General features: G+C 32.5%; 2 protein-coding genes across 2 annotated transcripts; one reads left to right on the top strand and one right to left on the bottom strand.

Annotated features, from left to right (window-relative positions):
* Positions 1 to 256: 256 nt before the first annotated feature.
* On the top strand, positions 257 to 2,622 carry LOC131635889 (probable LRR receptor-like serine/threonine-protein kinase At3g47570). The gene is made up of 3 exons (XM_058906527.1): positions 257 to 565; positions 646 to 2,089; positions 2,207 to 2,622. The coding sequence occupies exons 1-3, from the start codon at positions 257 to 259 to the stop codon at positions 2,620 to 2,622; spliced, it is 2,169 nt and encodes a 722-aa protein (XP_058762510.1).
* Positions 2,623 to 12,708: 10,086 nt separating this feature from the next.
* Positions 12,709 to 19,491, bottom strand: LOC131635897 (rop guanine nucleotide exchange factor 14-like). Its single transcript, XM_058906535.1, has 8 exons — positions 19,237 to 19,491; positions 18,435 to 18,559; positions 14,746 to 15,144; positions 14,437 to 14,591; positions 14,275 to 14,349; positions 13,789 to 14,058; positions 13,354 to 13,701; positions 12,709 to 13,267 (listed from the first exon to the last, which is right to left on the bottom strand). The coding sequence occupies exons 2-8, from the start codon at positions 18,505 to 18,507 to the stop codon at positions 12,908 to 12,910; spliced, it is 1,680 nt and encodes a 559-aa protein (XP_058762518.1). The 5' UTR covers positions 18,508 to 18,559; positions 19,237 to 19,491; the 3' UTR covers positions 12,709 to 12,907.
* Positions 19,492 to 19,812: the final 321 nt, after the last annotated feature.

A 19,812-nucleotide genomic window follows, 5' to 3' on the forward strand; every position in this document is an offset into this window, starting at 1 on the left:
TATGATGATATATATATATATATATATATATATATATATATATATATATATATATATATATATATATATATATATATATATATATATATATATATATATATATAATTTATTTGATTTTTATATATATATATTTGATTTTTATAGTTTAAATTTGCATTGAGCTATCTAGCTCTTCCCATCGTTATTTAAATGTAAGCTTCTTCTCTTTTTTCACAAACAAAACAAAATAGCATAAACATCTTTCTTTCTAAACCAAATGAAATCTTTTTCTCTCTTGTCACCTATGCTTTTTCTGTTTACCTTATATTTAACGTGCTTTAATCAAAACAAAATAGTGGCAGAGACATTAGGAAACCAAACAGATTATTTAGCATTGCTTAAATTCAAAGAATCTTGGAATACTTCCATCCACTTTTGCAAGTGGCATGGAGTCACATGCAGCCCCATGCATCGAAGAGTTACTGAGTTGACCTTAATTGGATATGAGTTACATGGACCTTTGTCTCCCCATGTTGGCAATCTCATTTTTCTAAAGTATCTCATCCTCAGCAACAACACCTTCTTTGGATATCAGGAAAAATTCCACCAGAATTAGGAAATCTAGTTAGCTTAATTGATTTGAATATGGAATTAAACCAATTAGAAGGAAGTATTCCAAATACTTTTGGAAAGTTTCCAAAGATACAAAAGCTACTTTTGAGGGAAAACAAGTTATCAGGAGATATACCACCCTTTTTAGGTAATCTTAGTCAACTGTATATATTGGATTTACATCTTAATATGTTTGATGGAAATATTCCTCCAAGCATAGGAAACTTTCAAAAGTTTCAATATCTAGATGTTTCTCATAACAAGCTTAGAGGAACCATTCCTTTAGAGGTTTTTAATCTTTTCTCTTTATCAAATTTACTAAACTTGTCACATAACTCTTTGAGTGGTAGCTTACAAGGAGAAGTGGGTAGGTTAAAAAATATTGGTAAGCTAGATGTCTCCAAGAATCATTTGTCTGGGGATATTCCAATATCTATTGGTGAATGCATAACCTTAGAATACCTTCTTTTGCAAGATAACTCATTTAACGGAACAATACCGCCTTCTTTGGCTTCCCTCAAAGGTTTTCGATATTTAGACCTTTCAAAAAACCGATTGTTTGGATCAATTCATAATGTTATACAAAATATCTCAAATTTAAAATACTTGAAGGTTTCTTTTAACATGCTGGAAGGTGAGATACCAACAGCCGGTGTCTTTGGAAATGTGACCCAAGTTGCAATGATTGGAAACAATAAGTTTTGTGGGGGTATTTCACAAATGCATCTACCACCATGCTCCATCAAGGATAGGAAACACACAAAACACCATAAGTTCATAATAGTAGTTGTTGGTGTGATTTCTTTTCTTCTCATACTTTCAATTTTTCTAACTATCTATTGGATGAGGAAAAGAAACCAAAAACCATCTTTTGATTCACCAACAATCGATCAACTAGATAAGATTTCATATCGAGACTTACATCGAGGAACTGGTGGATTCTCGAATACCAACTTGATTGGGTCAGAAAGTTTTGGTTCTGTGTACAAAGGAAATCTTGTGTCAGAAGACAATTTTGTGGCCATAAAGGTTCTAAATCTCCAAAAGAAGGGAGCTCGCAAGAGTTTTATTCTTGAATCCAATGCACTCAAAAATATTAGACACCGAAATTTAGTTAAGATTATAACATGTTGTTCTAGTTCAGATTATAAAGGTCAAGAGTTCAAAGCTTTAGTTTTTCATTACATGAAAAATGGAAGCTTAGAACAATGGTTGCATCCGGAGACTTTAAATGAAGAGCATCAAACAACATTGGATCTCACTCACAGAGTAAATATCATTACAGATGTTGCATTGGCATTGCATTATCTTCATCAAAAATGTGAACAATTGATCCTTCATTGTGATCTAAAGCCAAGTAATGTCCTTCTTGATGATGACATGGTTGCTCATGCGGGTGATTTTGGCATAGCAAGACTTGTCTCAAACATTGGTGGTACCTCTCACAATGATACAAGTACAATTGGAATAAAAGGGGCTGTTGGCTATACTCCTCCGGGTATTGATACTAATTCTTGAATCTTATATTCTCCTTTTGAATTTTCCTATGTTTTGGTGGACACTAAATAATTTCTTTTAGTGATATAGTATTAACAACTTTTGCTACATGTTTTAGAGTATGGAATGGGCTCTGAAGTGTCTACATGCGGTGACATGTATAGTTTTGGAATCCTGATGTTGGAAATGTTTATCGGTAGAAGACCTACGGATGAAGTTTTTGAAGATGGCCAAAATCTGCATGACTTTGTTGCAAATTCATTTCCTGATAATCTTATAAAGATTTTGGACCCAAGTCTTGTATCAAGAAATACAGAAGTTAAAATACAAGATGAAATTTGTGAGAATCTTATTCCAATGGTTGATGAGGAGTGTTTAATTTCACTTTTTAGGATTGGACTTATTTGTTCAAGGGAACCACCAAAGGAAAGAATGAATATTGTGGATGTCACTAAAGAGCTTAGCATAATCAGAAAAACTTTTTTCAAAGGTGAGATAAATTTATTTTTTTATGTTTACTTGAATCATTATTAACACATTATCTGCTTATGGAATAATGGACTTCTTTTCATCTGAATTGCAGGTGTTCGTCCTCGTAATTAGCAATTTGAAGTTGAACTGAATTTCTAAGCTTATTTGTGGAAAGATAACTGCATAAACAATGATGTTGTTATTTAGAAACTGAATGATCTCGCTTGAAGAAAGTGTGAAAGTGCTTTAGTTTACTATTATGTATATTTTGAATCCTGTTTTCACATTTATAAAAAAATTAATGTTTTCATTCCACTTATTCTCCAATCTTATTATGTTCATATCATGTTTTGATAATCTGTACCATAAATATCTTCTTCTTTTAGCTACATAATTCAGACTTTTAGTGACGGTTTTTATTTGTCAAAAACAAATGAATATCAACTAAATTTGGATAATATCCTCTAAATGAATAAATGTACAAGATTTAAGAGGCACATTTTTGTTTTAATGACGGTTATCAAGAAATAATAAAAAAATTGAATAAGAGAAAATCTCACTTGATACAAAAGTGCGTGGTTACTTATATATCAAGTAACTGTAACTAACTCCTAACCAATTAGTAACTAACTTGGAGTTAATTACTTTTCAGTTTTGAATCTCTATCAACAAGTTTAACTACATTCTCTTCTTCGTCGTTACATTTAACATCCCCCTCAAGCTATAATGTATATCAATCATTCCTAACTTCGCTTGAAGATTGTTCAATGGACCCGGGTCCAGTGACTTTGTGAGTAGATCAGCAACTTGCTCTTTTGAAGTGACAAACAATAGATGTACTACATTTGTTAGCACTATATCTCTTAGTACATGGTAATCAATTTCTATATGTTTTGCTCTCTCATGGTATACTGGATTTGCAGCTATGTGTGAAGTAGATTTTTTGTTGCAATAGATGATGATTAACATTTGATGTGATATCTGAAACTTATAGAGTAAGTAGAGAATTCATTGACTTTCACAAGTTGCTTGCGCAAATGCTCTATATTCTGCCTTTGATGATGATTGTGACAATACAACACTTTTCTTGCATTTCTATCTAATGAGAGATTTGTCGAGAAAGAAACATACGCTTGTGGTTAATCTTCATGTGTCAGGACATGCCCCCATTCAGAATCAGATAAATCTTTGAGACACAATGTAGAGGATGAGCTGAAGAATAGGTCTTGTCCTTGAATGTTCTTTAGGTATCTTAACACATGTTGACACATGAAAATGGCTAAGTTTACTTACTACATAAGCTATCTAGGAATAGGTTAGCATATGCGTGTCATTAGGAGCATCAAGAAATTGGCTAAGTTTACTTACTACATAAGTTATCTCAGGTCTGAAGTGAGTGAGATACAATAATTTGCTAATGAGTCTTCTATATGCAATAGGTTCTGAGAGAGGTTTGCCATATGTTTTGTGAAGTTGCATGTGGGGCGGCATTAGTGTAGTGCAAGGCTTGGCTCCAATAACACGTGCATCATGTATTAAGTCTAAAGCATGCTTTATTTGACAGAGAGATATGTCATTTATAGTTCGAGCAACTTCAAAACCTAAGAAGTATTTCAATACTCCTAAGTCTTTGATACTTAACTCGTCATTCAAAAGATTGTAAGGTGTTTGATTTCTTCAAGGTCAGTTCCTCCTAAGACCAAACATCCATATAGACAAGGATGAATGTAAATCCTTTGGAAGAATTATCAGTGAAAAGTGAATAATCAGCTTTAGATTGGATAACCTGTGGAAGTGACTGTGTCAGTCAGTTTTGTGTTGTATTGTCTACTTATTGCTTCAAACCATAAAGTGTTCTTTACAATTTCACACAAGATCAACTTATGACAAGTCAAGACCTGGCGGAGCTTGCATGTAAACTTCTTCACTGAGATCTCAATGAAGGAAAGTTGTGTTGACATAAATTTGAGAAAGAGGCCAATTGTGAATTGATGCAATGGGCATGAGAACTCTGATTGTAGTCATTTTTACAATAGGACTGAAATTATCCATATAATATGTTCTAGACCGGCCAAAGGCCCAATTCAAAAAGACTTAATCCATCTCAATCCCTCTCTACTCGACTCAAATATAAAAACAATTCACATGCAATGAGAAGGTACGCAATCTCTGATCTCTAATATCACTATACTCACCTTGAATCTTGAACTGGATAGGGATTTGGAGTGCTAACCATGCAGGTCCACCCTGATTAGTCGTAATGGGGATCGGAGCCATCATTCATGATCAGCATTTATCCAACTCACTTCATTTATGGCTCGTTTGTGGAGCTAGATCATCCATTTCTGGTTCCCGAATGGAATAGTGGCGTTGGCATATTGGCAAAAGAAAGAATTTCAAACCGAGATCTAGGATTGCATCGGGGTTCGAAGACAATTTCCATGAATTTTTGGCAAAAGCCTTGCAATCATCCTCCTGACCTGGTTGCGCTCATACTTTCTGCCACTACTGAGGCAATTACATGGAGGATATAAAAAAGATATGACAAGCTCTAAGCTAATAGCGCTTGGATACCGTAAATTCGTAGCTAACAACGGGCGTCAATTTAGTACGTAGGTGAGTCTTATGGATACCACAGGATAATCACTCAAGGGTCCGAGGAAAGTTTACCAGTAGGAAAGATTCACCATAGAAGCACCTCGGATCTCCTTGAAGTAGAGACCCACTCTGGAACGGGAAAAAAGCAGTCTCTCTTAGCTCGGTAATCGTCAAGCGCCTCACATAAGCATCGGACAGAGCAATTTGATGAACGCAAAAATCAGAGTCTGGCCCCTAATTAAATTCAATGAAGTAGTCGACCGCCTAACATACATTGGCACAAAAACACGAGGCAAGCCACCTCACACACCGTTCAGCCGAAGTAGACTTCCCTAAGCCTGATGTACATTCAGGTTGAAGCCTTAAGGAAGTTTAACAAGTGAGGACCTCGGACATCGTTAGGCCAATCAAGTCGGAGCATTTAAAGCCGAAGCACCGGGACCACCACCTTGATTCACAGTAAAAGCGAACTTAAATGGGTCAAGCGCCTCGACAGAAATTACGACATCAGGACGGAGCTTCCTTGCCTGCTACACCAATCGTTCTCGGATTTCGAGCACATCTCGCATAGTATGCTGAAGAGTATCATGCAGTGTCTGCCTCAGATCGGCCACCTCGTCCTGAAGAGTCTTCAAGGCATCATGGAGTGGATGCTAAAATGTTCATATCTCCACTCATGCCTATTTATTTTAGTGGGTAATTATCCAAACTCATAATCGTATCAATTTTACGAGATTTTATCCTATCTCTATTGAGTATTTTTTGTAGGTTTTCATTGTTGATGAGTCAAATTGCTATCTCTTAAAAAAATATCACAAACTCGTCATTTGCTACAATCAGGCTCGGCCCTGCACATGTGCAGGGAGCGCCACACTGGATCTCAAATCTTATATATAATGGTAGAGCACTGTCAATGTAAAGAAGTATTACACAGACATCCAATCAGATTATTTTAAAGTGTCAATCATTACAATAATTTAAAATTTAAATAATGACTTGATAAGATATATGGTTGTCATTGGTTGACAGTATAAAAATAATTTACACTGTCACTGCACATCCCCTTTTATCTTTAAAAAATATTTTAGATTTTTTGGTGTAATTTTTAATTATTAAAATTATAAATTTTATTAAAAAAAATTAAATTAAAATTGAATCTCTGAATTGATTAGAGACCCTGATTATGAGTATGGCAAGTCTGGTGCATACGAATAGCGATTGTTCCAAACTAGCCAAACAAAACAGAAAGTCTTGTTAAGAAAACAAAAACTAAAGGAAGAAGAGCATAATATTACAAATGAGTTAAGCTAATTGGATTTCCTATTCCTACATGAAATTTTCGTGATATCATACTACCCTCAACCAGTTATAGTTGACTATTTCTGAAAAAACCTTGGCAATTATTAAAATTTTGATTCTGATTGTGACCGTATAAAATTAAGGAATAAACCAGTTAACTTTTTTTCCTTCAATTCTTAGGTCATAGTGGGCAGCACGCCTTAGTTTGAAACCATGATCAAAATGTATCATAATGGACGCTACAATTCTAAATCCACTAACCATGATCAAAATGTATCATAATGGACGCTACAATTCTAAATCCACTAACTCAATTTCAATTCCACTATTTGAAAACTAAACACTAACTCAATTTCAATTCCACTATTTGAAAACTAAGTGGAAATTGAGCAAAAGTCATATATATTAGTCTAGAGCAGTTAGTGGAAATTGAGTAAAAGTCATATATATATAGTACAGTTAGTGGAAATTGAGTAAAAGTCCATATAGTATAATTCACGATCCAAGCTACACATAATTGTGTGTATTGTATGTGTCACATGAATCAAAGAGTGTATTGTATGTGTCACGTGCATCCGAAATAAACTATTTAAGGATTCTCCATGCCACCTCCAAAATTATATCAGGCAATCTCCCTATTTTTTCTAATTTCAAAATTACACTTTTTAAAAAAAAAACAATTTTTAAACTAAATTTTTTATATAAAAATCAAAAGTTTTGGTATCTACTAAATTTTCGGTAGTTCATTTAAAATTTTCGGTACCTTACAAAATCTTTTGTAAATTTCAAAATTTATCGTACCAGAAATTTAATTGTTAACTGAAATTTTTGGTAGTGTACTATGTCAAATTTTGTTGACGTTCAGAATTTTTTCGATAATTTTGTAGGGCTATGATTTCACCGATAATTTTGTGTGGTCTAGAATGAATCTAAGATTCTATAAATAGAGGCATATGTTATAGAGAAGTCTAAAAAACATCTCTTCCTCAATTTCTAGTAAAGACAGAAGTGTATTTCAACAGAAGCAATCCTCCCGTTAAGTTCAAGCTTCTGGATGGCGTCTCATCTCTCGCCAACTTGACAGATAAGTTGAATGAATTGTTGTCGGATACCGAGAACAAGAGGGTGAGAAAGATCGAGTTTCATGAAGATTTGGTTGATAGTAATTGAAGGGTGAAATATAACCTGGTTGAGTTGAAGACTGATGAAGATGTGACGGCCATGTGGAAACCATTTCGTCGTAGGATAACTAAGGGGCCAATTGAGTTTAATGTGCATATTTCAAGATTTGTCGACGACACAATCAAGATGCTGAAATGTTCAGAATCATCTGGTAGTATCTAGGTTTTCATGTTTAGTTATTTTTAATTTATATTTGTTGTATTGTTTTATGTTATGCCGACGACATAATCAAGATGCTGAAGTGTTCAGAATCATCTGGTAGTATCTAGGTTTTCATGTTTAGTTATTTTTAATTTATATTTGTTGTATTGTTTTATGTTATGTTCTTCTTCGAATCAAAACATGTAATCGCCAAAATATTATGCGATAAAAATAATAGTGATGAGTATTTTGATATACAAAATATACAAAAATATACAAATATGAAATCAAAAATCTAAATAGGCCCCTCATGGGCTATGTATGAAAGTCGGGCTAATCTTGTGAAAACCTCACCATCCAGGTTTATCAAATCCATGAGATTATTCACAATCATAGCGATCATTTAGAGACGATCCGGATCATCTGAGCCTGATGGAGGTGGTGGTGGAAGCACGTCGTCAGCCAGTAGCTGGGAAGCATATGAGTAGACATCATCCTATGTGATAGTCATCTCTTCAAATGGAAGATGAAAGGAAGATGTCTCCGAGTGCCACCGCTTAATATAAACATACATAAGGGAGGCGTCAAGCATGGTCAATGAGCAATCGACGAACACTAGCAGACTGAAATAATATACAATACGGCTGACCTGCTCAGGCATTGGACCCAGAGGGAACTTCTTCAACTTCGACCCAGGTGATGCGATCTTCAGCAGCGGATGCTCCTGTAGAAAACAAAGTTAAAAAAAAATATTAGTAAAATTTCAACACATCACCTAACCATAATAAATATTTTGCAAATAAAAAATTATAACATATATACCTCTCCTTGTCATACTTTGTATGCGACATGGGAAGCATACCTTGTGAGCACAGATCGGTCACTAGGTCCTCTTCGGAAGACTTCATTTATGTGAACAGATGCCTCCGTAAAAGCACGAGTCGTTTCCCATGTATCTATAGGAGTAGCATCCTCATTGGCAACAGGAACCTACTCAGCCGCAACATGTACCTCTTCATCTAGAATAGGAACCTGTTAAGTCGCAACAGGTACCTCCTCCACATCAACATGAACATGCTCAGCCTCAACAAATACCTCTTCGACAACAATAGGAACTTGTACCTCCTCCACAATAATAGCAATCGGCTCAGCCTCCACATGAGCACGCACCTCCACAATAGTAAAAACACTAGTTGCTCGTCGTCAGGGTGCACAGAATTGTCCCTGCTTCTGTTGAGCCATCTGTTTCCGGTGAGAATCGGTCGGCACATGTCGTCCAGTCCGTAGTTGGGAAGCCTCTATCTCAGCAGCTCTAGCAGCAGCTGCCGCTCTATCAGTGGTCCTGTCAGAAATGGTATTGTCCTTTCCTATGGTCCTCACTAAAAAAACATTAATAAAATTTGTGAAAAACAAAAAAATGGAGAAAACCAAAAAATTTAACTACCGGAAATTTTAGAATTTCCAATAAATTCTACCAGAGTTTTTTTTGGAAGTTCACTATTTTTTTCCAAAGAATTTTTGGTATTGAGGTGAAATTTCTGATATCCTACTTACTATTTTCAAAGAATTTTGTTATGCAATTGAATTTTCGGTGTCGCTCAAGATTTTTCAAAAAAAATTATTTTCAAACGTGAATTATTGAAATGGTGGAAAATTTGAGTAGGGTTATATTGAAAATTTCATTGAATTTAAGAGGTGCCAAATATATCTTAGGGGTGGCATGTAGAATCTCTTTGATGCAACTGGATATAAACTCTTTGATGCAACTCCATGCAAGGCCCATACCCGTCTTAGAGACTTGAACCAAATTTATTTTAAAAAACATTAATCTTTATGGTTGTTAAGAGTTTAATCAAAGACAAATTAAAAAAAAATGAAGTCTTCCTTCAACCTACTCTACTATGAGAATATATTTAATTTATATATTATTTTATATATTTATAACTAAATTAAATTGTTTTAAGACCTTATTTTGGCCCAAAATTTTTAAGTTTAAAGCTCTTTGATTGTCTTACTCTTGAATTGGCGACTCAATTCATCAAACAGTTATAAGTTGAACTCATAAAAATATGAGTTGCATCGATATTTATCTCTCTATGTTGACAATCTCACTTTTTTTTAATAAAATGTTCAATCTAAGAAACAATTATAGTTAGTTTTGTAAGTTGTTATATTTGATTATAGGTAGTCATTAGTTAGTTTTGTTACTAGTTAAGGTTTGTTAGTTGAACATGAACATAATATTAAGTGTATCATGTATTAATTGTAAAGTATATCTCGGAGAAGATATTTAGTAACCAAGTTTAAAATTAAAAAAAAAAAACAAATAAACAACATCTCAAAAAAATTACTCAACTAATCATGTTTGGGTATTTTTTTCATGTATGTGTCATGTAGGATGGCGCCTCTTATTTTTATATTTGTCAGTTACATGCGGGTTTAGTGTTACTTGCGAAAATATTTAATGTTTGATCTGCAGGTAAATCCGTAGGTAACACCAAATTTGCAGAAAATCCGTAGGTAATTGAAAAAATTTTAAATAAAAATAGGAGGCGTCATCCCACATGGCGCCTACGTGGAAAAAATACCCAAACATAGTTAGTTGGATAATTTTTTTGAAATGTTGATTTTTTATTTTTTTTTAAAACCTGATTATTAAAAAAAAAAACTTCTTCATTCTCATTTATCTCATTTTTTTTCATTTTCTCTTGAACACTCTAAATCTGAAGCTAAGAGAGAATGGAGATAGCTTGAAAGAAGGGAAATGAAATTGAAGAGAAAGAAGAAGGATAGCTCAAGCTTGGTCATCCTTGGTTTGCATGTGAGAGATTTTGGCAATTCTTGAAGAAATCAACTATATAGCTATTAATAGAAGATGCATGCACTACCATTTTTATCCTTCACTTAAAAATTATTTACATTACCTAAATGTTAAAAAAGTAAATACATAATCTTTCCAAGTAATATCATTACAAGACTATCATTTACTGACACATCACAATCCAATAATGAGTTTATTTTTTTGTCTTTAGTAACATTTTCTCTCTTCATTTTCTCTTTCCCTTTTTATTATTCTAAGCATAAATAAATAAATAAATTGATTTTTTAAATGGAATGAAATAAAACATATTTATTTTATGATTATTAAAAAATTATTCATAACATAAAAAATTATTTTTAAATATCAAAATTTCTATTTTTTTCACGGATCAATATCAATAAAATACATATTTTATTTTAATTAACAATTTTCTTTATTTGAGATACAAAATTCTTATTTTCAAATGTCAAATTTTTTATTTTTTTTTACGGGTCACTATCAGCAAATACTTATTTTATTTTATTTAACAATTATCTTTAATTGAGATACAATATTCTTATTTTCAAATGTCAAAATTAAATTTATATTATTATTATTAACTTAATAATTAATTAATTATTTTAAATTTATATCTATATCTAAATAAAATATATATCGTAATAAATAAACTTACCCGTGCGAAAGCACGGTTATCTTACTAGTAGTACCAAATAAGCCTTGATCATCATCTTTGCCACTCTTTCAAACTCAATTCAGAATCTATTCAAGCAAATGAGAGTTCTAGTAGGTTTTGAATTGGGGAAATTAGTGTTAGGAGATGTATGAAGGTTTAAGGATTAATTGTATGATAATAATTATGCAGTTATATTTTTTTATTCTCATTGAACTTTTCAAGATCTTACAACAAGGAAGACAATTGGAGTTGCTATGATATCTCTTTGATGCACGAATTGATCATAAGGTGTTGTCTTATGCACTTCAATCTCATTCAGTCATCTTGTGCCTCCTAAATATCGTTTCAGCACAAGCGTCTCGGACATCTTCTTTTTTCATTAATGAAGTGTATGTTTCCATCCTTTTTTCAAAACAATTTGTTGAGTCTTTTAATTGTAATATTTTTCAGTTTTATAAACATAATCAAACTATTTTTTCTTTGAGTCTTACAAAAATGTTAAACTATTTGATCTTATTCATTCTGATGTTAAGGTCCAGCAATTCTTTCTAATATTTATAGTACTAGATGATTTGGATTTTCTTTTTATGAATAATAAATCAAAAGTGCTACAATTTTTTATTAAATATTATAATATGATATAGACACAATTCGAAAAAATATATTAAAAAAATATGTTTCGACAATAGTAAGGAAATTGTAAATCACAACTTTATGCTGTGCAGTTCGAAATTCCTAAAAATCAAAATAATGGACTTCTTCTTGATTTGAATTGCTGGTGTTTGCACTTAAAATATGTAATTCAGCTTGATGTGTTGTTAAGAAACTGAATGGTCTCACTGGAAGAACATGCGGCAGTGCTTAATGTACTATTTTGTTATTCACTAAATTCAGTTAGAAGAATTTGGTTTTGTGAGATTGTGTTCAATGGACATTTATGTGCAACATATACTCGTTGCTATAAATAAGTAATGTTATATTGTTTTAATTGAATGTGATAATTGATACTTCGTCTATCTCAATTCCTTTACAGTGTATTTCCGTTTCACCAAGAATTGTCACTGGAGTTGAAATGAAGATGCAAAATTGTTCAATGTATTTTTCAGCAAAACGAATTTATATGGTCTTTTTGAATTTTCATAAGATCATATAGTGGTATAAAGCTGTACATATGAATCACGTGAAGCTTCAATTTATTCAAAAGGCCAATTCCTTTGTTTTTGTTAGAAGTGTTGTGCAAAATGCATGAATCATAATACATGTGAGTTTGAAGAGATTGTTTGAAATAGAGGTAAATCATTTGTGTTTCGCTTGCTTGGAGCGCAAGTTTAAGCATTTCTATTACAACTACTAAGAGTTCAGGGTCCAAGTGAAACTTGAAGTGCAAGTTTTCTCTAATTCAGCCAAGGGTTCGGAGTAATTAATCAATATATGATTCTGATAATAATACTCGATTTGCTTCTCTATTTCCATTTTTAACTTCATTTTCTCCAACATTTTTTCTTCAAAAGCAATGAAGAAATTCATGCCTAACATATTATCAGAGCAAACGGATCAGTTTGCTTCTATATATTCAAACCCGTGAATAACAATAACATTTACAAATCTAATATCAAAAATAAATAAAAAACCCTCTATGGAGAATTTGGAGTAGACAAACTTGCACAAGCCTCTCTACTAATGCACCAAACACTACTCCTGCTTGGTGTAGCTGTTATTACATCCTTGGATTTGGCATCAAGAGATTCACGTTCTAAATCTGAAGTACTGTCAAAACATTGCCCATCTGCTTTGTTCATCTTTTGAAGTAAGGATTGCCTAATATGTGAATCCGTCATCCAAGTTTCAGAGATATTTGTTCCGGGCGAGGAACTTAGTGAATCAGAATTGCTTAGTGAATCCTCTTGCAATATATCTCCTATTCTAGATAATATGCTGAATGCTAAATTCCCAAGAACTCTGGAATACGCTTCCAAAATCGAATGTCCAATATCCTACAAAAAAAAAAATGCAGTATGTTTTCTTTAGTCAGAATAATTTGTCGAATGCATGCATCATACTATAAACTACAAAAGCTTACCTTGCCATATTGTACTTTAGCAGCATCAAGAAATGTTTGAGGAAGGTTGGGGTATCTGATTTTAAGCAACTGTAGTAGTGTTTCGGCGCGGTCCAATAATAACTCTATTTTATCAATTTCAGACATAGGACCCTTCACAAATGACCATGACGTTCTAACTGGTGATTTTCCAGTGACTTGTTCCGTAGTTCTCTCTTTCAATGAGAATATAACAGCTTCCAGTTTATTAATGGTCTCGAGAGCCATATGTTCAGATTTCAGATTCAGAGATTTAAGAATGTCTTCTCCACAACTTGATTCAGTTGTTAAAACCTTGTGCAGTTCTTGTCCAAGGTTTGTCTTACCTGACTGCAACATACAAACATTCAAAAGATCGATTTAATGCATTAGAATTTAATTTCCTTGTAGTTATTCAGCATTACAAAACTATTTTACCTTTGAAAGTGCGTCTTTAATAACTGCTGGCACCGGCATTTCAAGCAGCACGTGTTCATTGATAGATTTGGCAGCCTTGAATACTTGACGTACCACCCTTCCCTGATGAACCAGCCTCTTTCTTTCGGTGTCAGAAAGGCCAGTTTTTGGCACCTGAGGTGATGGAAGCCACCATCTGTTACTCTGCCGTTCACTCGTGTCTCTTCCTTCGGTCCGGCTTCCTCCCTCTGCATACCAAAATTCTGTTTTCACCATCGAATCAAGGGCCTCCTGTCAACAACAAATAATCCGAATAAGATGTAGTAGCCTAAAATGTTACTAGTAAAGATCTCGTGCAAAAAGGCATATACATGGAAAAAAAATGACAGAAAATAGAGTTTGAAATTATGCTACGAGCCAATAAGAAGAATTTTCTTAGAACAGATAATGTTGAGGAAAAAAAAGATGTTCAAGATCATTGTTGATTGAAATAAAGAAATGACATACGATAAGCATAGAGTCCAATTTCTGGAGTGCTGGAAGATTCAAGTGAATGTCTGCACGGGCTTTCGGTGTCATGATCTGTTGCAAGAAAAAAAAACTCTTACTGTGCTGCAAGGTGATGTATAAAACAATTTTTCTTTTTCTACAAGCTGATACGAAAGATACCTCAAAGATCCGACCGTTAGCATTATTTTGCTTAGCCGGAACTAGCTCAACCATATAGTTAGTAGGAGACAATAACCAATCCAATTCTCTTCGCCATTTGCATTTCCTTTCTTCCGATAAAGGTTCCAATTTCCACAGCTCACCAAAAACAGTAACTGCATATAATCATTTTAAGCACATACATTAGCTACTAATTTGTCAATAATATCCTTAACTATTTATCGCACGAAGAAAAGGGTATCAGAGAAAATTTATAATTAATTTCATGAAATGAAACAAAAAATGATACTAAAATGGAAAAGTTCATACCTGCTAGGTTTGTGATGGCATTCGACAGTGCTAAAGCAGTAGCGATGCCCTTAGTTCCTCCAGTAACATCTTCACCAAGTAATAGCTTCGAAAACTTTTCCTTCATAGCTTCAATATCTGAATGTTGGATTGCATAATAAGGCTTCTCTTTTTCTTTGACATAAAACTGTTGAGGACTTTCTGAGAGTTCCCATTCTTCAAGACCTTGTTCATCTTCCCTTTTCATTGTTAAACATTTTGAAGAGAATGATCCAAAAGCATCTTTGCTTGAAGAACAACTTGAGTCATCTTCATCAAATGAATCAGTTATGCATCCATCACCTCTACTAGTTCTGCTTTCCTCTTCATAAGACTGGTTATTTAGAATGCAACTCTCAAGACCCTTATATGTCATGATTCCTGAAATATTCCATTATATAAATTCATTAAAAAAATATGATTTTTCATAATAACTAAATATAGTCTACAAAAATGAAACCTTTCACCCAAAAAAACTAACCAAAAAATGAAATGAAACCTGGCTGTCAATGCTAAAACAATGCAAGAATATATTCTCTCTGCTGTAGGACAAATAAGCTATGCAGGCAAGCATACATACATCCAAAAATAGCATATGACTAAACATCATGGTTAACATATAATTAAAACCATAATGATTTTTTGGTTGCATTAAAAAAACTACTTTAGTACATTAGTACACAATTATTTGATATATTATTTAGGTAAGAGTATATAAGCTTTCTGAAATCAAATTTTTCTGCATTGTTATTGGCAGATAGCTCAACTAGATTAATTTAAAAAAGTAGTAGTTCACAAATAAGGAGTACTTGAGAATTTTGAACAGTAGGGAAGAAAAAAAAAACAAATATGTCACAAATGGTCAAAAGTGAATAATTGAGATTCCATCACATCTCTGTCACGGATATATTTACTTCCTAGTTGGTATAAAGTCTTACTATACGGCTACCAAACAATGTCAAGTATATCTCTGCAATTGCAGATTATCATGACATATTAATGTAACTATTGCAAGATATACTGACAAGAATATATCACATACTAGTAGTTGTTTATTTCATAATAATATTAATAGTACTTTATTAACATAGCATAATAATTAACAAGCTAATTGTTGTTAATCTGTTGTTTAAATTATCCTTTTAAGATTATATATAGATTTATGAAACACAATATTAAAGTATTTAAAAGTTCTATGAGCTTTAAATAACTTTTGTTTACTTTGTCAAAAAAAGAACTTTTATGTATTTTTTTTTTTAATTTTGATGTTTTCATAAAAAGAGTGAACTAAAGGTGTTTACACAAATATCAATCACCTATGTTTTACTAGGACAAATACTTGAATGGAATAGAGAAGCTTCCGAGAATATGACAGGTTAGAACAATGATTGCATCTAGTTCAATCCTTGAAATAAATATAATACTAGTAATATAATTTAAAAAAACAAAGGACAAAAGAGCCAGAAGGAGATTTGAAAGCACCACAATACACCAAATAAATAGTAAGAAAATAACTATTATTAAAATATGAGTGCGGAAAGAACAACAATGTGCGACAAAACTTTCTCTCAAAAGATTTAAAACGGATATATTTTCCGGCATAATTTCTTCAAGCCTAAGACATCTAGTTAAATTAAAAGAGACTTTTACCATCTCATTCTAATGCTCTTGGATACATGAGGTTAGAGTGTAAGATGTCATTTGGAAGTTAGTTTTGAACAAATTGTAACTTTCGAAAATGTCCATAAAAATTTAGAAGTTTTCTGAATAGTAAGGACAAGAAAGGCAGTTTCCTTAAAATTTAGAGGATATGGGCAGTAAAGGTACAAACTACCCCACAACACAATGAAGGCATTAAGTTCATTCTGTGAGTATATCTATGAGGAGGGCCATGGAGTGAAATGGGTAGTAGTTATGCCCAATAAAAACACCCATGGTCCACCTACTTGTCGGTCAATGGATTTCAAATTGAAAATTGTTCTATTCTACTAGTGTCTCAGATTGAGAGTTGAAACATAGAAACACAATCACCCTTCTACTTGTTTGACCTAAATTATAGCCTAGTAAGTATAGCACAATTGAGAACTGGAAGGACGTTGATATGAAATTTGGTTACAATATGAAATCTGAAAGTGTGGAAGTGTTTTTCATGGACCACAATGTTACATCCATTGGCAAACAATTGTCATTGTAAGGACTATACATTGATTAGTATAGTCTTTCACAGATTTATGTCATTTATATTGAGACCGCTATCTTTTTGAAATGGCAAATTCATGTGCTTGGTAATTGGTATGTTGCAGAAAACAATAATGAAGGTTTAAGATGCACTTATGACTCGTGAGTGAGCTGGGACTGTGGGACAGGTATTAATGTCTCCTACAATAAAGGACTTACTCAAACTTAGAAATATGAAGTAGAGAGGTTTAAGACCATCTCCAATGGTAGTTCCTTCTAATAAGTTCTCCACCTAGACATGCCACATCATAGTACCATTGCATTGCAATGCAACTATGAAAAAATTGTGGTACCCAATCAAATTAGTTTACGAGGTAAAGTTGTGGGCCCAATAATAACTTTTTAGAATTATACAATTAAAATAAAAATTATAAAAACTATTTTAAGATGATGTGGCTAGTGGGACCCATAAAGAACCCAAAAATGGGTTGCACCATTGGAGATGCTCTAAGTAGCTATCGATTTCAAATTCAAATCTAACTATTGAGAAAGTGACCAAAATTAATTCATGTAGCATCATACTTCATGTCAAATCCATTGTCACTATTTTTACACTGCCAAGTGCCAATTCAGTATAGCCATTGGTTTGTATTATTTTATAGGAAGTTAAACACCTTCTAACGTTCTTATCTGATTATATAAAATCTTTTTAGCTGTAAGTGCATATCAATTAAACTCATCGATAAATAAAACACAATTTTTATATTATTAATTGTAGAAATAGTTATTCATAAATAACACACAACTTTTATAAATTTATTATTACATCCACTTTCCATAATACTTTTAAAATTTCTAAAGATCTTATACTAAGACACAAAAAATATTTAAAAAACTGTTATCAAAGAGTTTTGTTATTTTCTTAAGAAGCACGGACATCTCGAATACTCGATACTAACGTCAACATATAGACTCCAATAATAATTTTAAAAAATAAATAAATTAAAAGTAATTATAAATTTTAGTGTGAGTGTTGATGTCCGACATAGACAAGCCATTTATTGCCGGTGCAACTTATATTTCATACAAACTTACCATTAAAGTTATTTGTAACATCCAAAAACTTAAAGCTTAGATAATTCAAATAATGTACAGTTTAGAATTAAGCAACTATTAATGCTGTCAAAAAAGGTGAGTGACTCTTAATGACTTAATTAAAATTCGTAGACAAAAGTTAGTAAGACTTTTTTTTGACAAAATGAGTAAGGAAGACTTAAGTATAGCATCCTATTTGAAATTGAACGTTACACTATCTTTATTAATTAACTATATGTCCTTGTTTTTCAAACAAAGACTTTGTAACCACATAAATTAAAGTTTGTTCTAGAAAATAAATAGATCAACACCAACAACAATAACAGCAACAATAATTATAATTATTTTAAAAAATAATAAAAAATATGCACATAACAAGTTAAAAAGTATGGACTTACTTTCTTGATCATGATCAATGCTAATTTTCCTCCCCCTGGTACAGCAACCTAGTCCTTTCCTCATCTTAAACATCCCTTTCACTGTACCAATTGTTCTATGGCTTCAATAACTCTTACTCTGACCCCTTCACCAACCATGTCCAAAATACTTATATCATATTTCTAAATAATTTTCAATAAATATATAATGGCCATACTTTATAAAATAAAATAAAAACTGAAATTAATGTATACTGGGAAGAAAACATGGGCCACCATGCCATCCCAGTATTCCTAAGCATTTAATTTTATATAACAAGTCACGTTCAAACACTAATTTCAATTTACATCTAGAAAAATTTCAATTTAAATGTCACACTCAGATTCATATTAATCACCGATTGAAGCTTAAACACCATACTTATAATTAATCAGAAAAGGTACTAATTATAAAGGGGTAAAAAAGTAAAAGTGTAGAGTGGAGTAAGCAAAAGGTATTAATTATGGTAACTTTATGAAAAGGTGGTCAAAAATCAGAAAGGGGGTCTGAATCCTGAACAGTAAAAAAATCCACTAGGTCATGCATATTTGATATTCCACTGTGTATCATTTTTTCACTAAAAAATATGAAAAAGTTTTTCAAAAAATGAGGATCGAGAAAATTGAAGTCAAAAAAGAATAAAAATCATAACAACAACAACAACAAAAAATCAAAAATAGAGAAAGAAGCTTTTCAGTACTTTTATTTTTTATTTTTAAAAAAAATTAACAAAATTAATTTGAAGTTCGAAGTTGAAAACGAAAGAAATTGAACAGAACGTACCTTAGATTGCATTGTTTTGCGGTGGAAAGTTCAATGGTGATGGAGAGCTTCAGCAGGTAGTAATGGCGTTGGAGAGAGAGAGCGAGAGAGAGAGATGAGAAGAGGAAATTATGGAGGAATGAATTTAAGAAAGGAGATGAAAGAGGCTTCTTTGAACAGTAAGTGAACATGGACCGTTGAAGCTGGGTGAAGCTGATTCTGTTTGGACGGTTAAGATTGATGGAGGGATTGGTAAAGTGGGGCCATATTGGGTTAGTGGGCTATTAAAATCAGTAGCAGTTGGTAGTTTTTGGTATTAATGAAGTTTTTGGAATTCAATTTTCAAATTGTGGTGGTCACTCCTCATTCTACATCACCTCCTACTTAGCAAAATAATGCTACTTGTCAATCTAAGGTTTCGTAATGGATGAATCACACTTTGGTATTTTAAATTGTTGATTTCCTTCTTTTAAAAGGAAAATCTACTAAAATAGTATTACTCTATAACAATTTATAAGAAAAAATTAATATTTTATATTTATTAAGAAAGTTTAAATTTTTGTATTTGTTTATGAGTATATTTTATGGAAAAGACGT

This window comes from Vicia villosa, unplaced genomic scaffold (assembly GCF_029867415.1).
Source record: "Vicia villosa cultivar HV-30 ecotype Madison, WI unplaced genomic scaffold, Vvil1.0 ctg.001584F_1_1, whole genome shotgun sequence".
NCBI classification, from domain to species: Eukaryota; Viridiplantae; Streptophyta; class Magnoliopsida; order Fabales; family Fabaceae; genus Vicia; species Vicia villosa.